Below are 22,693 nucleotides of genomic sequence, written 5' to 3'. Positions count from 1 at the left end.
AATAAAGTGCATACACGTTTTAGTCACTTCGTCAAAAATGGCACATGTCAAAGGAGGGGGGGGGGGGGGGGCCCTGATCAATGGTTGAGTCAGGGGCCCCAAAATTTCTAGTGGCGGCCCTGGATAAGAGACAGCCCTCAAAGGCTTAGAAATTAGCATATGAGCCCACCTAGGTTTAGTTTAAACTAAGAATACCAAGAGAAAAAAAGCAAATTTGATGATAAAAGTAAATTGGAAAGTTGATTAAAATTAAAAGTCCTATCTGAATAATGAAAGTTTAATTTATATTAGACTGTCCCTTTAACAGGAGTTAACTGCATTTTTGCAGCTTATCCTGCAGAGACATCCACCTATTTATTCTGTTTTGTATATGGGAAACCATATTACAGAACTTATGATATTTATCAGAGATTTCTGAACCAAAGAGATATACGTGATCAGAAACAAATAACCATAATATCTACGTATTATAATATATTGAGGAGCAATAAATCAATACACTTATATTCAGTGTCTTCCCATTTCTGTTCTTTATTTTCCCGTTACCCTTATGACATCATGGAACTCACATAACATTATTATTGGGGAATCCTTATTCGCCATTACACAAGGGGATACAATAAACATTATTTGTTATTATAGAGTGCACCATTGCCAAAATATTGTGTTTTTAATTTGTGTTTTTTTTTTATCTTAACCTATTAAAAGTTAAGTTTTAACCCCTTCTTTCGGGGAACCAAATATTTTCTATCAACTATATATGAAATTATAGTGTTGTTGCTATTCATGTACACACATTTACAATGCTCACTGGATTCCTGTAAATATTATTGTCTTTAATGTACAGCACCTTTCCGTCTCAGTATAATCTGGCTGCAGATAAGATTATTATATGTATTAATCTGCATTATTGGTTTAGGACACAACACTTCTGCCATTGTTTCTTCTCTTGTTCGCAACGATATAGCAGAATGTTCTAAGTATTTATAAATAGATATCCATACATATATATATATATATCTGTATATGTCTATGCCTATATATGAATATATATATATAGATATAGATTTATATTTTACCCAAAAAAATCATATATATATATATGAATTTATGAATAAATAGAACATATTCTGCTTTGTGAAGAACATTGGAATGTGAAATATTCAGATTTGAATGTCAAGTTAGAGCACTTGAGAATATGAAATCAGGTTTACACACAACTTGGGTGTTTTCTTTTCACTTTTTTTGCTCCATTGACTTCTATGGGGAATAAGTTATTGTAACGCAATATTCTAAGTTTGGCTTTTTACGCACATCAGGTTAGCACAAGAGTGAAAATTGTTTACTTTCACTGAGCAGTGATCAAGAGTGGTAGAACCACACAAAACATGTCTGCAGTAGTCGTCCTGTGACCCTTGAATGTCTATCTTTTGAGCTAAGGCTCATTTTTGTTTTTAAGTGTCTCATCTACTAATAAATATTTTTTTACTTTATTAAGTGACCCCCATTGAATTATTTTTATTTCACCTGATACCTGAAAGAAAAGGTATGTGAAGCCCGGAAGTTTGTGTGAATTTGGTATGTAAGATAATATTAGTAAACTAGAAAGGGTTTTTATTCTAGGCACCTATAGTTTAAGTCTGAATGATGTTTCTGTTTACATTTCAATTTTCAAAAGTTGCATAACTTTGAGAAAAAAAAATGTAAGTGTGCTGACATTTGGCAGTTTTGTAGCTATTACTAGTGACTACAAATCTGCTAAGTTATTTAATGTAGAAAAAAAAGTACAGTTTTTCAGAAAAATTGCATTGACTTTGTTTTTACATATAGATTTTTTAGGATATATTTTATAGTCTGCTTTATACAGCTATGCTGTATCACTTTCTAGTTTCAAGTGATTCAACATAGAAAGTGATGAAGCTTTCTGGATTACACAATCTCACAGTAGAGAGTGGGGTTTACAGGGGAGCACCTGGCACTGATATAATTTATTGGCTTGCAGCAAATACAAGTTAAACTGAAATGTTTTCACTATTATTTAACTTGTATTTGCTTCTAGTATAGTAACTAGGTCTGCCTTCTGTTTAAAATTGCAGTTGTATTATATACAATTCTAGCAGAATGAATGTGTTTTTTTTTCTAAAATGTATATGTAGATTGTATTATATTTGTTTTCATTTCTTAGGAAACACAAGGAAATCAATTGGCAAAAATATTTTGTTAAAGCCAAAGTTTGTTTTCTATCAAATTTTTAATAGCAAAGAAATTCCTAACTTAAAATGCCACCTTTAAAAGCTTTGCATGACATCACCAATGACATCACTGATGATATGATACGTGTGTATATACAGTTTGTGCAGAGAAAAAAATTTCTTTAACGTTTTGTATCAGCATAGGTGCGTTAAAGGGACAGTCTAGTATAAATTAAACTTTCATTATTCAGATAGGACTTTAATATTAATCAACTTTCCAAATTACTTTTATCATCAAATTTGCTTTTTTCTCTTGGTATTCTTAGTTTAAACTAAACATAGGTAGGCTCATATGCTAATTTCTAAACCCTTGAGGGCTGCCTCTTATCACATGCTTTTTAAATCTCTTTTCAACACAAAGAGACAGAAAGTACACATGGGCCATATAGATAACACTGTGTTCAGGCACAGGGGGTTATTTAAGATTTAGCTAAATGCTAAATGCAAGACAATAGATAATAAACAGTTACAGTCATGTGATCAGGGGGCTGGAAGAAGGTTCCTAGATACAGAGTAATCACAGAGGTAAAAAGTGTATTAATATAACTGTGTTGGATATGCAAAACTGGGGAATGGGTAATAAAGGGATTATCTATCTTTTAAAACAATAACAATTCTATGGTAGACTGTCCCTTTAAGGTGGTGTTGAAAGATGAGCAAAAGTTATATGCCAGGGAAAGGAGATGAGAAGATGAGGAGGCTTTGTGCAAGGGACAGGGAGGCAGAGAGGGTGAGCAAGGGCTGGCATATGAGGACCAGTGAACTTAGAGGATAAGCAGGGCTGTGTGTAACAAAGAAGTGGTCGGAGGATAAGCAGGTTCTCCTCAAGATATTGAGCTGCCTGGTTCCAAGAATGAAATGACGCTCCCCCAGTAGTAACATTACTGATTAGCAGATCAACCTACTTGCCTGGACGCTGCACAATAAGTGGGAAGGTAGTTAGGGAAGAAATGCTCCTATCCAATTTTTAATGTCACCCCTGACCTGTTCTATGTCTTTGTGCATGATGAGGTTATGCTGCTGGGAGCCTGTGACTTCTCCCATGGAGACAAAGGATAGGAGTGGTCAGGGTCTGACAGTGAATGACTCAGTCACTGAAGTGCTGCCTGGGTCTGTTTGACCCACCTGGTCCCATGGTTGAGCTGGCCCTGAGGATAAGGATTTGTCTGTGTGTAATAGACAGCAGGTGAGGATTGCTCTGTGCATGAGCTGTGAGAGAGTGAGGAGGATAGTGGATATCAAAGAGGTGGGAAGAGAGGTTGAGGAGGAGGCGACTGTGTTTGAAGAGGGAGGGCAAAAAGGATGAACAGAAGCTGGTGTGTAAGGGTTAGTTGGATTGAGAGGGAGAGCAGGGTGAGAGGGAAAGTTTGCTGAAAAGATGAGTTAGAAGGAGTGAAAGATAAAAAAACATGTTGTGTGGGGAATCAGAGGGGATTGTGTGTGAGGTGGAGGATGAGGAGGGCATTGCATGTGAGGGAGAGGGGGAATAAAAATGTAACTAGAGGCTTATGCAAGCGCAAATTAACTTAAATTGTACAGATTATACTATAAATCATAAGTGATGTCATAAATGATGTCCTGAACAATGTTTGTGTGATGTCATCTGTGATGCTATTATTGATGATGTCATGCAAAGAAGGGTATGGGGGCAGTTTAGGTTAGGAATTTTCTTGCTTTAAAACATTTGAGATATATATATATATATATATATATATATATTTTTTTTTTTTTTTTTTTCATTTTATGCTGTATCTGAATCATGAAAGTTTAATTTAGACTTACTTGTCCCTTTAAGGACTAGAATTAGTCACCTCCACATATGACATTTCCTCCTAATTTCTCAGCCAACATTCTCTCATATTCCTTATCTTCTTAAACGTCTTTTGCACCATAATACAGCACCAACAGTTATGGTTATAACGGCCCTTCCCAAAACACTGCTCTTTTCTCTAAACACGGTATGGTTATATGAACCTTTAGAATACAACATACAGTATATAGCAGTAAAAGTTGACACATTTAAAGGGCCATTAAACCCAAAATCGTTCTTTCATTATTCAGATAGAGAATAGAAATTTAAACAACATTACAATTTACTTCCATAATTTATTTTGCTTAATTTGTTAAATATCCTTATTTGAAGAAAAAGCAATGCACATGGTGAGCCAATCATATGATGCCTCTATGTGCAGCAATCAATCAGCAGCTAGTGAGCATATCTAGATATGCTTTTCATCAAAGAATATCAAGAGAATAAAACAAATGTGATAATATAAGTAAATTAGAAATATGTTTAAAATTGCATTCTCTTTCTAAATCATAAAAGAAAAAATGTGGGTGGCATGTTCCTTTTAGAACTAATAAAACAAAAGTCTATAGCTATTTAATGTGAATTAAACACAAAGCATCAATCTTTAGTTAATGTGTATGTATAAATCACCTTCTTAGTATTTTTCATAACTTTGTTCTGATTTATTGTGAAGAAGATTATTTATGATAATGTTGAAACATTTGAGCATAAGAGCTGGAATATTTTAAGAAGTGGTCAGGCAAAAGGGTTGTTAGTTCAGGAGGACATTAAGTGACCACAACTCAGCGAGAGAGAAGATAAGAAAAAACTGAACAGACTTTACATGATACATCAGATAAATTAGATACTATTTACATTAGGTGACCATAGCCTGTTTCGCTAATAAAAATATGATTGTTAAATGGAATTTTTTCATGGTTTTCATAAATGCATTTATGTCTAATTTCATGAAGGCCTCGTGATTTTAGTTGTAAGGGGTTTACTTTTTAGCTTGTGTGTTAAATATTGTGTTTGTTCTCAGAAGAAGTGTGTTCTTGTGTTTTTTCTTTGATAAACCAGGGCACCAATTCATAAATAGTTTGTAAGCTTCAATGGAGAACACTTTATTGCCTAAGTTCAGTTTATTGCCCCAACTTCTAAGGCACTGGTCTTAGGTCAATTATGGCTTATTGTTGAATCAAATTAGAATAAGATTTCATGAATATTAGGCATTCAGACACCTCTTCTGCTGTATATGCCATGTTTGATATCAAAATAATCCTCATTACATAATAGGGGGATTGCCTATCTGTATATATGAACTAGATATACATAGCAGAAGTTTATAATATAATTTCAGCCAAGGATTCAGAGATGTATGACATGTCATAAAAGAGAGGAGTGGTTTGTCAAGAAATCTGATATCAGAATTAAGTGTACATAACTTTGATTTCAACAATATAACTTTTTCATTTTACATGGGAAACTGACCATTTTCTAATTCAATTTCCCTGGAAAAAGAAGACTATAAGACTTTGGGGAAAGTTATAGATTTCTGTTATTTCTCATTTTTATTTTAAAAATTGTTTGCTGTGTATAAATTGTTTCATTATATATATATATATATATATATTCACCGGACTCCTTATTGCTTATAATAAATGTTCCTTTATTAAGTTTTGATTTTGCCTTATTTTTTAACCACATTAACAAAAGATACTGTTAATATTAATACTGTGTTTTTTAGATAGATTTTTACCAAATTGGGGTTTTGGATTTTAATCTGTGTAGTAGGGGACAAAGGACTCCTAATTTAAAGGGACAATGAACCAAATTTTTTTTCTTTTGTGATTCAGATAGTGCATGCAATTTTAAGCAACTTTCTAATTTACTCCTACTATCAAATTTTCTTCATTCTCTTGGTAACTTTATTTGAAATGCAAGAATGTAAGTTTATATGTCGGCCCATTTTTGGTGAACAACCTGGGTTGTTCTTGCTTATTGGTGGATAAATTCATCCACCAATAAAAAAGTGCTGTCCACAGTTCTGAACCCAAAAAAAAGCTTAGATGCCTTCTTTTTCAAATAAAGATAGCAAGAGAATGAAGAAAAATTGATAATAGGAGTAAATTTGAAAGTTGCTTAAAATTGCATGCTCTATCTGATTCATGAAAGAAAAAATTTAGGTTCAGTGTCCCTTTAATGGTCCTTTGTGGTGGCAACATTTGGAGTTGTAGATGCAGATAAGGGTGGTGATAAAAGGAATTTTTGTACTTTCTGGAGCTAGAATGATTTAGAAAGTGTTTTGTTAACCCTTTCATCTCCTCATCTCAGTCACAGACTTGCCTGCACAGTATGATTAGGAGAGGCTGTTTGTCACATGTAATAAGATAATTATTTAATTAATGAGGTTTAAACCTATTAAAATGTCAAATATATAGACGTTTTTAACCAAATTGGCATTGCCCACTAGTGTGCTGTAAAAACTGTTCAGGTGTGTGTTGAAAAAGTTAATGCATGCATTATTAGTTAAAATAACACCTTTTGCACTTTTACTATTCCTGATAAATATAAATGTAGTTTTAGTTGTCTATAAATTCATTACAAAGGTATATAATACAGATTTACTTTACATTAAAGGAACAAGAAAACCCAACATTTTCTTTCATGATTTGGATAGAACATACAATTTTAAAAAAAAAAATCCAATTTACTTTTATTATCAAAATTGCTTCATTCTGTTGTACTCAAACACAAAAAAAGAAGGGCGTCAAAATGGTCTAGCACAGTCTGTATCCAAACGGTATGATATAGTGTACAAAATACCTCCATTTGATGTTTGCTGCACTCTTTTCCAGCATGCAGCTGATTTTGCACACTTTTTTCTAAGCAGTGGGCACGGCTTGATAAAACAGCCATTCAAGGCTAAGAAAGGCATCGCCTTTTAAGTTTTTAATAAAGATTTTAATGCAGTTATACCGTGCCACAAAGATCCATTTTATTGTTGACATCTGATGAATGAATATTGGAGTACCTGTGTATCCTGCCACTTAGAGTACTTGTGTATCCTGCTACCTGTGATCAGTCAGCTGAATGGCTGGGAAGTTCCCGCTTGCTATTAGAGCACCTGGAGTGCTCTCTTTTTGTGAGTATTCTGTTCACTATATCATACCGTTTTGATACAGACTGTGCTAGGCCATTTTGGCGACCTTGATTCCTTTTGTGTTTTAGATTTCTTCGCCATCAAGGTTCACCGAGACCCTGAACAACGAGCAGCCTGGGCTGAGGAGGATCCATATCATTTTTTATTAATTATTCACATTCATAACTTTTTTTTTCTCTTAGTGGGCACCCTTTATTATTCTTTGGTGTTTTGAGTGATTCTCTTGTTCTCCTTTGCTAAAGGAACAGCATTGCAATACTGGCAGATAGCTGAACATCTAGTCAAGAGACAAATGTGTTCAGGCACCAATCAGCAGCTAGCTCCCATTAGTATAGAATATGTGTGTATTCTTTTTCAACAAGGATACCAAGAGAACAAAGCAGATTTTAAAATAGAAGTACATTTAAAAGTGTCCTAAAATTACATGCTCTATCTTTAAAAGGATAGGAAAGTCAAAATTAAACTTGTATGATTTAGATAAAGCATATCATTTTAAGACACTTTTAAATTCACTTCTATTTTCAAATGTTCTTTTTTCTCTTGGTATCCTTTGTTGAAAAATAATACGCACATATCCTACACTAGTGGGAGCTCACTGCTGATTGGTGTCTGCACACATTCGTCTCCTGTGATTGGCTAACTAGATGTATAGTACATTTCTGCTCCTTCAGCAAAGGATATCAAAATAATGAAGCAAGTTTGATAAAAGAAGTAAATTGGAAAGTTGTTTAAAATTATATGTTCTATCCAAATCATGAAAGAAAATGTTGGGGTTTCCTGTCCCTTTAAGCTGTGTCACTGAAGAAGTCAGGTACTCCCAATTTAGCTCCTGTGAGTAGTAATTCCGCCATGCAGTTTGTTACATTTTACTATTTATACTTTGTGTTTACTGCTATAAATTGCAACAGTGTGTCTGAAACCTCCATTCTTGAAAACTCAGTAAAAGAATGTTTCACATAAATCAGCAAATCAAAATTTCACACCAAGTACAAAAACATAATTATTATGAGCCAGATTAAGAGTGGAATGCTAACAGTTATGCGCAAGCAATAAGGGGTTTTTCGCATGTGTTACAAGTTTAAAGTAAACACGATTGTTTGAGCGCAATTGAAGTTAAAGTGAAAGTCAACCCTAACGTTTTACAAACGCTAGGATTGACTATTGAGACAAATAAACTTTCATTCATGAACAATAACATACTTCATGCAGAAAGCTCCTTTATTTGTTTCAAGCGATCGCCGATCTGAGCTGATAAGGCAGCCCACGCAGATCGATGTTTTGCTAGAGAGGTGACGTTTTCACCTCTTTAGCTGATAGCCATGCGGTAAAACTGGCTTGGCACCCTTGGGAGCCTAAATTACCACTCGGCTATTTGCTAAGAGGTGAAAACGTCACCCGATCTGCTGTGTGCTGCTGTAGTAGTATTTTATACTTCATGAATGAAAGTCCCCTTTATTTGTTTCAATAGTCAATCCTAGTGTTTGTGAAACGCTACGGTTGTCTTTCACTTTAACATGCATCGGGTTAGTGTGCATTCAGAGCACTGGTTAACGGTTTTGCAAAACAAAAAAGTGTCACAAAACACATCAGATATACATTACACTCATAATAACACCATCTAATAAAAATTATTCAAAAAATGTATTGCACAAAAAAAATTATAAGGGCTCAAAGATATGAGGTCTCAGTTGTTAGAGAAAAGAAAAAGCAGGCAAAGAAAGGGCTTTAACACAGAGATACCTACATATACTACATGTCTAAAGATGGATATGTATGTATATAGAAATGTTTATATTAGTGTAAATATGTAAATATTCTAAACTTAGTTTTCAGGATTCAGACATAACAGGAAATTTTAACCCCTTGGCGACCGAGGACATGTCAGGCACGTCCTACAAAGGGTGTCAGTTAAGGACCAAGGACGTGCCTGACACGCCCTCGGGTAATCTGAGCACTGGAAGTGACCGATTTTGCTTCCAGCTGCTCAAACAGTATTGCAGCGATGCCTCGACGTTGAGGCATCCTGCAATACTGTTCCTGACTGCCAGGCTCCATTTTAATCTCTCCCACGGAGCGATCACTTCTAGTTTCACTCCACGTGGAGCGCAGCAGTCAGGCAGCGCATCGGAAGCCATCAGGCAGGCTTTTGATGCTCTGTAAGTGTGCTAAGTGCCTTGGTGGGTCGAGGCACTTAGTAAAATAACATATTATATAATAACATATTATATATATAGCCCCATATGGTCACCATATAGCCCCCCTCCCCATGTGGCTTCAAAGATGGCGATGCCCAGTGCCCAAATTTTGATAATAAAATATTCCATTTGTCTTATCATGTCAATATTAGTAAATATTGATTCTGACCAGTGTGGATCACCCTCCCTCTCCTCACTTGCGTTTTTGTGGGAGAGAGAGAGATTTGTGTTTAGGAGAGAGAGATATATTTGTTAAAAATTATGAGACCCAAAGGTTCTTTTCAGAGCCATTAACCTCTAGCTTGCCAGTGATCACTATCAATCACTGGCAGTAGCACAGCAGCACTTTTTTGCTCTCTATGCATTTTTTTAGGGGTTTTATTTTTTTTGTGATTCGCAAAGGCTCTTTTCAGATCCATTTAGCTAGTTTAAATACATTTTTGTAACAAATTGTGAGACCCAAAGGCACGTTTCAGAGCCATAAACCCCTAGCTTGCCAGTGATCACTATAAATCACTGGCAGAAGCACAGGAGCAGTTTTTTGCTCTGTGCATTTTTTTAGGGGTTAATTTTTTTTACTAATTTTTTTGAGACCCAAAGGCTGTTTTCAGAGCCATTTAGTTAATTTAGTTCATTTAAATTTAAATTTTGTGTTGATATTTTTTTAGTAATTTTTTTTTCTCTGTGACAAAATAAATCATGTCACAGAGAACATATAGTGCTGAGGAGGCGTATGCCATCTTTGCGTCAGAGTCAGACCCCTCTATGTCTGACTCAGACCCCAATTTTGACCCTGCCATATGCTCAGATACATAATTAGATACAGTCTCAACTGATAGTGATATATCTGTGGCTGCTAGCCGCCCTGCCAGAAGGAGACGTGTTGCTCCAGCTGCCATTGCTGCTGAAGAATGGGTAACACCTCATCACCAGAGGCCAGATATCCCACCCTTCACTGCAAATCTATGCATCAATGTGAATGTGGCAGGATTTAGCCCCCAACAGTTTATGGAGGTGTTTCTGGGCAATGATGTATTGGGAAACATTGTGGCCCAAACTAATTTATATGGCAATCAGTTCCGTGCTGCAAACCCTGACACTTTTTTGGCAAAGCAGCAATGGGGCCCCCATCGATGTGCCAGAATTTCAAATATTTTGAGGGTTTACTATGCTGATGGGCATCATAAAGAAACCCTCCATCCGCTCCTACTGGAGCAGTAGCCCCATTTGCTCTACCCCCATTTTCTCCCAGAGTATGTCGAGGAAGAGATATGAAATGATTTACCCACTTTGCTGGCAGGTTTGCAGAGGCTTATACACCTGGAAGGCATATATGCGTGGATGAATCCCTGATGAAGTATGAGGGAAGGCTGGGATTCAAGCAGTATATTCCTTCCAAGCGCTCCAGGTATGGAATAAAAGTACCAGAACAGATAGGGTAACAAACCCAATAGGGGGCCCTAATATATATACAAAATACCATACAACATTGTATATAAAGGATGTATAATCACCAATGGATATCAAAGTCCTTAGTAAGGATGGATAAGTGATATTAAAAAGTCCAATATGACTGTCCAAAAAATCTGAAGGCAGCACTCGATCTTCACCATCCAATGGTCAGCAAATCTAAAAATACAAAACAAGGAAAGAGGCGCCGTATGTGTGAATCTGCAGCAACCAAGATGATAAAATAGAACAAGTGCAGGGTACTCACAATATGGAGCGGCACTCAATTGTGCCTATAGGTGCGGGCTGGTGTTCACAACAAACCAGCTGGCTGTACTAGGCACAGGCAAGATATCACAGACTGCGATGTCCACAGTTGCTCCAGCAAGATATTAGCATTCCATCTAGTGGTAAGGAACTCTGGAACTGAACACAGGGAAACAAAAAGGCACGCAGACTGTGTGAATCTGTAATCACCAAATTGGTTGTTTATACAAGTACTAGGTACTCACATTCTATAGCGGCACTCCAATGTGCCTATAGAGGCAGGCTGGTTATCACAGCAAACCAGCTAGCTGTATAAGGCGAATGCAGGAACTCTCCAGCAATGGAAACAGGTAGCTCAAATAAAAGCAATCAGCAATGAGGATATATAATAAAAATGAATTTAATATAAAATAAAAACAGTTAAAAAATAAATCACTCATGCAGTGTAAGTATATAGCATGCAACGCGTTTCACCTAGTACTTGTATAAACAACCAATTGGGTGATTACAGATTCACACAGTCTGCGTGCCTTTTTGTTTCCCTGTGTTCAGTTCCAGAGTTCCTTACCACTAGATAGAATGATAATATCTTGCTGGAGCAACTGTGGACATCGCAGTCTGTGATATCCTGCCTGTGCCTAGTACAGTCAGCTGGTTTGCTGTGAACACCAGCCCGCACCTATAGGCACAATTGAGTGCCGATCCATATTGTGAGTACCCTGCACTTGTTCTATTTTATCATCTTGGTTGCTGCAGATTCACACATACGGCGCCTCTTTCCTTGTTTTGTATTTTTAGGTATGGAATAAAGATTTTTAAGCTCTGTGAGAGCAAAACTGGGTATACTCAGGCCTTCCGGGTGTACAAGGGAAAGAATATCCACCTTGACCCTCCAGGCTGTCCAGAACATATGGGAACCACTGACAAGATTGTCTGGGACCTGATTTTACCCCTTATGAACAAAGGGTACCACTTGTATGTAGACAATGTTTATACAAGTGTCCTTTTTTTCAAGCTACTGTATTGTTTTGGTACTGTAGCTTGCGGTACAATTCAAAAGAACCGCGCAGGTTTCCCAGGACAACTTGCACGCACCAGACTACGAAGGGGGGAGACCTCAGCTCTGCGCCAAGAGGAGCTGTTTGCAGTTAAGTACAAAGACAAGAAGGATGTATACCTTCTTACCACCATCCACACAGAGAGGACTGTGGAGGTCTCTGTACGTGGCAGAGCTGAGAGCACAATAAAGCCAGTGTGCATCAAGGCTTATAACCAGCATATGGGTGGGGTTGATCTATCAGATCAGCTGCTGCAGCCCTACCTAATTTTCTGAAGACAAAAGCCTGGTACAAAAAGGTTGCAATTTACTTTATGCAGATTGCAATCCACACCGCTTTTTTGTTGTTCAAAAAAGCAAACCCCGAAATGAAACACTTTTTTACAGTTTCAGCTCCAGATCATTTTGGAGATTTTGTACCAAGATGCACCTGCTCCCCGGGCGGTGATGGGAGAGAGCAGAGTTGGGGCTTCCCATTTTATTTTCAAAATCTCCCCTACTGCGGTGAAGCAGAATCCTCAGAAAAAAATGCACCAAGAGGGGGCAGAGAAAGGACACCACATTTTACTGTCCTGATTGCCTTGGACAGCCTGGACTCTGCATTGGGGACTGCTTAAAGCGGTATCACACACTGGTAAATTTTTTATTTATTTTATTTTACATTTGCCGTTGTGTTTTTATTGGGGGGGGGGGGGTTGGTTATGTTTACTGTTACTGAGTGAGTTTGTTTTTTTTGTTTTTTACTTTTACTGTGCCAGATTTTTAAATTTCACTGTTCTATTTTTATAAGTTCTAAAATTGGTGCTGTATTTTACCAAAACCCCTGTCAAACCTATGCATGGGGGTATGGGTGTACTCAGGGGGTTTTGCAGAAAACAACCTTGAGTGTTTTCTTGCAATAACTTACAACAGGCTCTCCATAGTCAAAAAGCAATGTGTGTGTAAAATTGAAAAATTACCACCATACACATTCCCCAATTTTTTTTGGCTAAAACTGTTGCATCAAAGGCATCAAAGCACTCTAAATACAATACCTTGGTGTAAGTGAACAAAACAAGAAAGAAAAAGTTTTTTTTAGTGGTGTTTAGCAGCTCTATGCGTTATTTCAAGAATTGCTGGATCTAGCTATTAGGACCAAAGCTTGCAAGCACTGTTCCGATAAAGTCCTGAGTAGCTCTATTTTAGATCAAAGCAGCCTTTGCTAAAGTGTAAATAAATTCCGGGAAAGACATATAATCCCTCTGACTTGTAACTGAAAAGTCAATTGAACACTTAGCACAGCATAACAGCAACCATTTGCATTTAACAAACTTCAGCAGGTATGCACTCACCACTTCGGTCCTCTTGCGTAAATCAGCTGGTCTGGTGTGGCCGATATCCCTGTTCCTCTGTCTCACGATCGCAGCGTCTGTGCATAGGCGGTAGTCCGTTTCCTCATGCACGCTGCTGGTGGCGTACCACGTGGCGGGGGATCGGCCAATCCTGTAGCAGACCAGGTCTATCCTTGATGACAATGCAAGTGGGCGTATCAATCACGCCAAAACGGTGAGCATATGTGGGGCTTCTTAGCAGAGAAGAAATACACCAACCATACGTCGAATCCGGTAATCAGTGTGCAAAACACAATGCTGGTGAAATGATCATCCAAATGTTAGAAGTCCCAGGTCTGTTGGTGGGAGTGCATACCGCATAAAGAGCATTAGAATGAGGCAAATTAGGAGAAATAGTCCAAATAAGGCAAATAGTGTGCTTCGTAAATATAGGAGTGGAATCCCCACATTCCACTATAAATGTAAAAAAATTGTTCCAAGTTGAAGCAGCAGGTAAAAAAATAACATATCCTTTATTCCTTTAAAAACATGTACAAAGGACATACAACAGCATGGATAGGGTTCAAGCAAGTAAACTCTAAGAGTTTACTTGCTTGAACCCTATCCATGCTGTTGTATGTCCTTTGTACATGTTTTTAAAGGAATAAAGGATATGTTATTTTTTTACCTGCTGCTTCAACTTGGAACTATTTTTTTACAATACCTTGGGGTGTCAACGTTTCAAATATATACACTTTCATGGCAATAAATCAAACTGGGGTATGCAATAGGCCCCAAACTAAAGATAGGCCTATCAGAAGAAATACTCTCACTTTCAACTCAAATTATAAATCATACAATTGTAACTGAACCTTCCCAAAATCCTGGCAAACCTATGCATTGGGGGGCATGGGTGTAATCATGGGGTCTTGTAGAAAACAACCTGGAGTGTTTTCTTGCAACAACTTGCAACAGGCTCTCTTAAATCATAGTCAAAAAGCAATGTGTGTGTAAAAATGAAAATTGAAAAATTACCACCATACACTTTTTCAATTTTTTTTTTGGTTAAAACAGTTGCATCAAAGGCATCAAAACACTCCATATACAATACATTGGTGTGTCAAATTTTCAAATATATGCACATTCATGGCAAGCATATAAATTGGGGTATGTAAAAAGGCCCCCAAAAAGAAGATAGGCAAAGAAGATATGTTAAATGTGAAAAAAAATCACAAGCACATGTCAGAAGTATGGCATTGCAACCCCCAAACAAGCCAACAAACCTATGCATAGGTGCTGTCACTGTACTCAGGAGATCTTCTTTGGCAGTAACACATAACAGGAGCTGGAAATCCATACCTAAAGAACAATGTGTGTGAAAAATAACACAAAACAATACTGCCCAATAGTTTGGCCGGCTTAAAAAATGTCCCAAATAGGACATGGGTGCATGGGATGTGAAAATTCCAAATTGGAAAACTGGAATGCACCCCCTAAAAATAAGGCCATTTAGCCCCCTGAGAACCCGACAAACCTATTCATGGGTGGTATCACTCTACCCAAGAGATGGTGTTAAACATATATAGAGGTGTTTTTTTGCAGTAACACATATGTCCCAAATAGGACATGGGTGCATGATGACCGATGTGAAAACTCCAAGTTGGAAAACCTATTCATGGGTGGTATCACTCTACCCAAGAGATGGTGTTAAACATATATAGAGGTGTTTTGTTGCAGTAACACATATGTCCCAAATAGGACATGGGTGCATGATGACCGATGTGAAAACTCCAAGTTGGAAAACTGGAATGCTCCCCCTAAAAATAAGGCCTTTTAGCCCACTGAAAACCTGACAAACCTATTCATGGGTGGTATCACTGTACTCAGGAGATGAACACAGGTTGTTGATCACATATTTAGGTGTTTTTTTTGTCAGTAACACATAACAGGAACTGAGAATCCATGCCAAAATAATGACTACCCAAAAGTTTGACAAAGACTGGTGGTTAAATTAGTGCATGGAAAGTGTTAAAATACCAGTATTTTATATACCCTAATACTAAGGGGGATGTTAACCAAAATATATGGTTTGATGGGGTAAATTACATTGGCCGGCTTCAGAAATGTCCCAAATAGGATATGGGTGCTTGATGACAGATGTGAAAATTCCATTTTGGAAAACAGGAAAGCACCCCCTAAAAATAAGGCCGTTTAGCCCCGTGAGAACCCGACACACCTATACATGGGTGGTATCACTTTACTTAGGAGATGTTGCTGAACACATATTGGGGTGTTATTTGGTAGTAACCCTTAACATTCTCAGTAAATGTATTCTTAAATTGCTATTTTGTAAAAAAAAATCACCACTTATTTTTTCCAAACTTTGGCATAGATTGGTGGTAAAATAGTTGCATGAAAAGAGTCAAAATACCCCAAGTTTAATACCCTAGGTTGTCTTCTTTTAAAAAATATGTACATGTGAAGGGTTATTCAGGGATTCCTGACAGATATCAGTGTTAAAATGTAACTATTGCTAATTTTAAAAAACAAATAGTTTGGAAAAAAAGTGCTACTTGTACTTATTGCCCTATAACTTGCAAAAAAAGCAAAGAACATGTAAACATTGGGTATTTCTAAACTCAAGACAAAATTTAGAAACTATTTAGCATGGGGTGTTTTTTGGTGGTTGTAGATGTGTAACAGATTTTGGGGGTCAAAGTTAGAAAAAGTGGGGGGTTTTCATCATATTTTATATATTTTTTTATAGTAAATTATATGATATGATGAAAATAATGGTATCTTTAGAAAGTCAATTTAATGGCGAGAAAACGGTATATAATATGTGTGGGTACAGTAAATGAGTAAGAGGAAAATTACAGCTAAACATAAACACAGCAGAAATGTAAAAATAGCCCTGGTCCCAAATGGTCAGAAAATTGAAAAGTGCTGTGGTCACTAATGGGGTTAAGAGATGTTTGAATGTATGTATGAAAAACATTATTCCTTGCTTTTCCCCCTCTCTGCCTTTTCTCCTTTGTTTTTCTTTTTTTTCTTTGCATGTTCGCTGTTATTTTTATTTTTCCTTAGTTTATCTTCTTACCTCCTCCTTCACTTCCGCTCCAGACTGATCGTGTAAACCCAGATGAAATAGATTTAGAAAATGAACCATGGTATAAATTCTTTTCTGAGCTGGAATTTGGACATCCGGTAAGTGAGGTTAGGTATTAATGCTTAAAATAGCTGGCAGGAAAATGTGCTGGTGTAACTCTTATGACATGTAAATACACAATACGTACAACTCACTAACTCCCACATATGTGATCTAAAGCTGGGGGGTAAATCTTTTTAGTTATCTATTATGATCTGGAGAAAATCCCAAATAAAAATGGGAAGTGACATTTATACATAATATAGCTCAAATCCAAAATTCTCCACCTGAAAAGGGAATTTTTACAGTATAGGTTTCTCCTTTATGTCTGATATGCCCCCATTGTTTTGCTCTAAATCAATATTTAGTATTTCTAAAAATAAAATAAAAAAAATGTACAAAATTTTTCAAAACTGAAATATTTACCCACAAAATGTGTATGGATAGACAGACAGCATTGTTAACAATATTTGCTAATGAGATATATTGGCAAACTTTCTATTCAGTGCCAACAGCAAAGTTATGTTGACAAATTTGAAGCTATATTAATATGTGATGCTTCACTTTGGATCCCTTACACATTGTGTATGGAACATACATTTTACAGTTTACGGGACACCTAGACGCAGCTTAATTTAATTATCCTCTGCTTCAGATCAGATGAAGATACTGTGCGTCAGTCAATTTGTGTGACCCATCTATACTTAAATTTCAGATATTTTTTAATTCCTTTTTGGTATGTCCAGAATACTGGAGCTGAGACATAGCTGTAGGATAACAGTAACTGGGCATGAAAGCTCTCGCTTATTCAGTATATACATTTGTGTGATATATTGTAGCATACAGCTGCGCAAAATAACTAAGCTCTAAATAAACAACTATAGCTGTGATTTTATATATATATACATACATACATACACACGTATATATATTTATATATATATATACATACATACACACATATATTTATATATATATATACATACATACACACATATATATATTTATATATTTATATATATATATATACATACATACACACATATATTTATTTATATATATATACATACATACACACATATATATATTTATATATATATATACATACATACACACACATACATATATATATATTATCAGTTACATGTTCACAATATACAACATTTAAAAAATACCCTTTAGCAGACTGTAACTTTATAATATAATGCAAGTTTGCAGAAGGCACTTCATAAGAAAGATAACTGATATTTTGCTTTTAGTTCTATTGATTTACATCTCACATTGTCATAGACTCTAAGGCAGTCTAGTATGATACAGCTTTCCATACAAAGCTAATCTGATGAACTTAAAATAAACACATATAGAAAACCTTCCATTTGCTTACATTTAGAGGTTCACAGGATATTTCTCCAACATTGGTGTGTCCGGTCCACGGCGTCATCCTTACTTGTGGGAATATCTCTTCCCCAACAGGAAATGGCAAAGAGTCCCAGCAAAGCTGGCCATATAGTCCCTCCTAAGCTCCGCCCACCCCAGTCATTCTCTTTGCCGTTGCACAGGCAACATCTCCACGGAGATGGTTAAGAGTGTGGTGTTTAGTTGTAGTTTTTTATTCTACTATCAAGAGTTTGTTATTTTAAAATAGTGCTGGTATGTACTATTTACTCTGAAACAGAAAGAGATGAAGAATTCTGTTTGTGAGAGGAAGATGATTTTAGCAGACAGTAACTAAAATCCTTTGATGTTTCCACATAGGACTGTTGAGATGAAGTAACTTCAGTTGGGGGAAACAGTTAGCAGACTTTTCTGCTTAAGGTATGACTAGCCATATTTCTAACAAGACTGTGTAATGCTGGAAGGCTGTCATTTCCCCTCATGGGGACCGGTAAGCCATTTTCTTAGTCTCAAGCAGAATAAAGGGCTTAATATGGGCTATAAAACTGGTAGACACTTTTATGGGCAAAATAGATTGCTTTATTTGGGCATTTTATACATGTTTATGCTGGTATTTCACATTTATAAACTTGGGGAACGTTTTTTAACGTCAGGCACTATGTTAGACACCTTTTCCAGTCAGGAAGGGCCTTCCCAGTTGTAGGCTGAGCCTCATTTTCGCGCCATAACTGCACACTTGTTTTTGAGAGCAAGACATGCAGATGCATGTGTGAAAATAGTTGGAAAAGTTCCTAGAAGGCGTCATTTGGTATCGTATTCCCCTCTGGGTTTGGTAGAGTCGCAGCAAAGGCTGTAGCTGGGACTGTAGAGGGGTTAAAACTGTAACCGGCTCCGGTTTCGTTATTTTAAGGGTTAAAGCTCTGAAAGTTGGTGTGCAATACTTTTAATGCTTTAAGACACAATTCCTTCATATTTTTTCACATATTCAGTAATAAAGTGTGCTCTGTTTAAAATTTAAAGAGACAGTAACGGTTTTGATTTAAAACGGTTTTTGTGTTTTACTGACAAGTTTAAGCCTGTTTAACATGTCTGTGCCTTCAGATAAGCTATGTTCTATATGTATGAAAGTCAATGTGTCTCCCCCTTCTAAATTATGTGATAATTGTGCTAAAGCGTCCAAACAAAGTAAGGACAGTACTGTCACAGATAATGAAGTTGCCCAAGATGATTCATCAGATGAAGGGAGTAGACATGGTTCTACATCATCTCCTTCTGTGTCTACACCAGTTTTGCCCACGCAGGAGGCCCCTAGTACTTCTAGCGCGCCAATGCTTATTACCATGCAACAATTGACGGCTGTAATGGATAACTCCATAGCAAATATTTTATCCAAAATGCCTGCATATCAGAGAAAGCGCGATTGCTCTGTTTTAAACACTGAAGAGCAGGAGGGCGCTGATGATAATTGTTCTGTCATACCCTCACACCAATCTGAAGGGGCCATGAGGGAGGTTTTGTCAGATGGGGAAATTTCAGATTCAGGAAAAATTTCCCAACAGGCTGAACCTGATGTTGTGACATTTAAATTTAAATTAGAACATCTCCGCGCACTGCTTAAGGAGGTGTTATCTACTCTGGATGATTGTGACAACCTGGTCATTCCAGAAAAATTATGCAAGATGGACAAGTTCCTAGAGGTTCCGGTGCACCCCGACGCTTTTCCTATAACCAAGCGGGTGGCGGACATAGTGAATAAGGAATGGGAGAAGCCCGGCATACCTTTTGTTCCCCCTCCTATATTTAAGAAATTATTTCCTATGGTCGACCCCAGAAAGTACTTATGGCAGACAGTCCCTAAGGTCGAGGGGGCAGTTTCTACTCTAAACAAGCGCACTACTATTCCTATAGAGGATAATTGTGCTTTCAAAGATCCTATGGATAAAAAATTGGAGGGTTTGCTTGAAAAGATTTTTATACAGCAAGGTTACCTTCTTCAACCCATTTTGTGCATTGTTCCTGTCACTACAGCGGCGTGGTTCTGGTTCGAGGAACTAGAAAAGTCGCTCAGTAGAGAGACTCCATATGAGGAGGTTATGGACAGAGTTCACGCACTTAAGTTGGCTAACTTTTTTATTTTAGATGGCGCTTTGCAAATAGCTAGATTAGCGGCGAAAAATTCAGGGTTCGCAATTGTGGCGCAGAGCGCTTTGGTTAAAGTCTTGGTCAGCGGATGTATCATCCAAGACAAAATTGCTTAATATCCCCTTCAAGGGTAAAACTCTCTTCGGGCCAGAATTGAAAGAGATTATCTCAGACATCACTGGGGGAAAGGGCCACGCCCTCCCACAAGATAGGCCTTTCAAAGCCAAGAATAAGTCTAATTTTCATTCCTTTCGTAATTTCAGGAACGGACCGGGCTCTAATTCAGCATCCTCTAAACAAGAGGGTAATAGCTCACAGACCAAACCAGCCTGGAAACCGATGCAAGGCTGGAACAAGGGTAAGCAGGCCAAGAAGCCTGCCGCTGCTAACAAAACAGCATGAAGGAGTAGCCCCCGATCCGGGACCGGATCTAGTGGGGGGCAGACTCTCTCTCTTTGCTCAGGCTTGGGCAAGAGATGTTCAGGATCCCTGGACGCTAGAAATAGTTTCTCAGGGTTATCTTCTGGAATTCAAGGAACTACCCCCAAGGGGAAGGTTCCACATGTCTAACTTATCCTCAAACCAAATAAAGAGACAGGCATTCTTACATTGTGTAGAAGACCTGTTAAAGATGGGAGTGATACACCCAGTTCCAACGGCGGAACAAGGAATGGGATTTTACTCAAATCTGTTTGTGGTTCCCAAAAAAGAGGGAACTTTAAGACCAATCCTGGATCTAAAGATCCTAAACAAATTTCTCAGAGTACCATCGTTCAAGATGGAAACCATTCGAACGATTCTACCCACAATTCAGGAAGGTCAATTTATGACTACTGTGGATCTAAAGGATGCGTATCTACATATTCCTATCCACAAAGAACATCATCAGTTCCTAAGGTTCGCCTTTCTGGACAAACATTACCAGTTTGTGGCCCTCCCATTCGGGTTAGCCACTGCTCCAAGGATTTTCACAAAGGTACTCGGATCCCTTCTAGCGGTTCTAAGACCAAGGGGCATTGCAGTAGTGGACGACATTCTAGTACAAGCGTCGTCTCTTTCAAAGGCAAAGGCTCACTCAGACATCGTTCTGGCCTTTCTCAGATCTCACGGATGGAAGGTGAACATAGAAAAAAGTTCCCTGTCTCCGTCGACAAGAGTTCCCTTCTTGGGAACAATAATAGATTCCTTAGAAATTAGGATTTTCTTGACAGAAGTCAGAAAGTCAAAACTTCTAAACGCTTGTCAAGTTCTTCATTCTATTCCTCGTCCTTCCGTAGCTCAGTGCATGGAAGTAGTAGGATTGATGGTTGCAGCAATGGACATAGTTCCTTTTGCGCGAATTCATCTAAGACCATTACAACTGTGCATGCTAAAACAGTGGAATGGGGACTATACAGACTTGTCTCCAGTGATTCAAGTAGATCAGAAGACCAGAGACTCACTCCGTTGTTGGCTAACCCAGGATCACCTATCCCAGGGAATGAGCTTCCGCAGTCCAGAGTGGGTCATCGTCACGACCGACGCCAGCCTAGTGGGCTGGGGCGCGGTCTGGGAATCCCTGAAAGCTCAGGGACTGTGGTCTCGGGAAGAGTCTCTTCTCCCGATAAACATTCTGGAACTAAGAGCGATATTCAATGCTCTCAGGGCTTGGCCTCAGCTAGCAAAGGCCAGATTCATAAGATTCCAATCAGACAACATGACGACTGTTGCGTATCTCAATCATCAGGGGGGAACAAAGAGTTCCCTGGCGATGAAAGAAGTGACCAAAATAATACAATGGGCGGAGAATCACTCCTGCCACCTATCTGCGATCCACATTCCAGGTGTGGAAAACTGGGAAGCGGATTATTTGAGTCGTCAGACATTCCATCCGGGGGAGTGGGAACTCCACCCGGAGATCTTTGCTCAGTTGACGCAACTATGGGGCATTCCAGATATGGATCTGATGGCGTCTCGTCAGAGCTTCAAGGTTCCTTGCTACGGGTCCAGATCCAGGGATCCCAAGGCGACTCTAGTGGATGCACTAGTAGCACCTTGGACCTTCAACCTAGCTTATGTGTTTCCACCGTTTCCTCTCATTCCCAGGCTGGTAGCCAGGATCAAACAGGAGAGGGCCTCGGTGATCTTGATAGCTCCTGTGTGGCCATGCAGGACTTGGTATGCAGACCTGGTGAATATGTCATCGGTTCCACCATGGAAGCTACCTTTGAGACAGGACCTTCTTGTTCAGGGTCCATTCGAACATTCAAATCTGGTCTCCCTCCAGCTGACGGCTTGGAGATTGAACGCTTGATTCTATCAAAGCGTGGGTTTTCAGATTCCGTGATAGATACTCTGGTTCAAGCCAGAAAACCGGTAACTAGAAAGATTTACCATAAAATATGGAAAAGATATATCTGCTGGTGTGAATCCAAGGGATTCCCATGGAATAAGATAAAGATTCCTAGGATTCTTTCCTTTCTACAAGAAGGTTTGGATAAAGGATTATCTGCAAGTTCTCTAAAGGGACAGATTTCTGCTTTATCT

The 22,693-nt window shown here is 38.0% G+C and overlaps 1 protein-coding gene and 1 long non-coding RNA gene across 3 annotated transcripts in view; one reads left to right on the top strand and one right to left on the bottom strand.

The window, feature by feature from the left end:
- SORBS2 (sorbin and SH3 domain containing 2) overlaps window positions 1-22,693 on the top strand; it is a 551,268-nt gene that overhangs the window by 409,978 nt on the left and 118,597 nt on the right. The window contains exon 9 of one of the 2 annotated variants that reach the window (XM_053703891.1): window positions 16,606-16,689. The exons of the other annotated variant lie outside the window; for it this stretch is intronic. Within the exon in view, the coding sequence (XP_053559866.1) occupies window positions 16,606-16,689 (84 nt within the window). The remainder of the gene's footprint in view (window positions 1-16,605; window positions 16,690-22,693) is intronic. 2 annotated transcript variants of the gene reach the window in all.
- LOC128650165 (uncharacterized) overlaps window positions 1-22,693 on the bottom strand; it is a 232,235-nt gene that overhangs the window by 137,869 nt on the left and 71,673 nt on the right. The window lies entirely within an intron of this gene.

This window comes from Bombina bombina, chromosome 2, assembly GCF_027579735.1.
Source record: "Bombina bombina isolate aBomBom1 chromosome 2, aBomBom1.pri, whole genome shotgun sequence".
NCBI classification, from domain to species: Eukaryota; Metazoa; Chordata; class Amphibia; order Anura; family Bombinatoridae; genus Bombina; species Bombina bombina.
The sequence above is the reverse complement of the archived record's forward strand: the minus strand, read 5'-3'. Positions and strand labels throughout refer to the sequence as shown.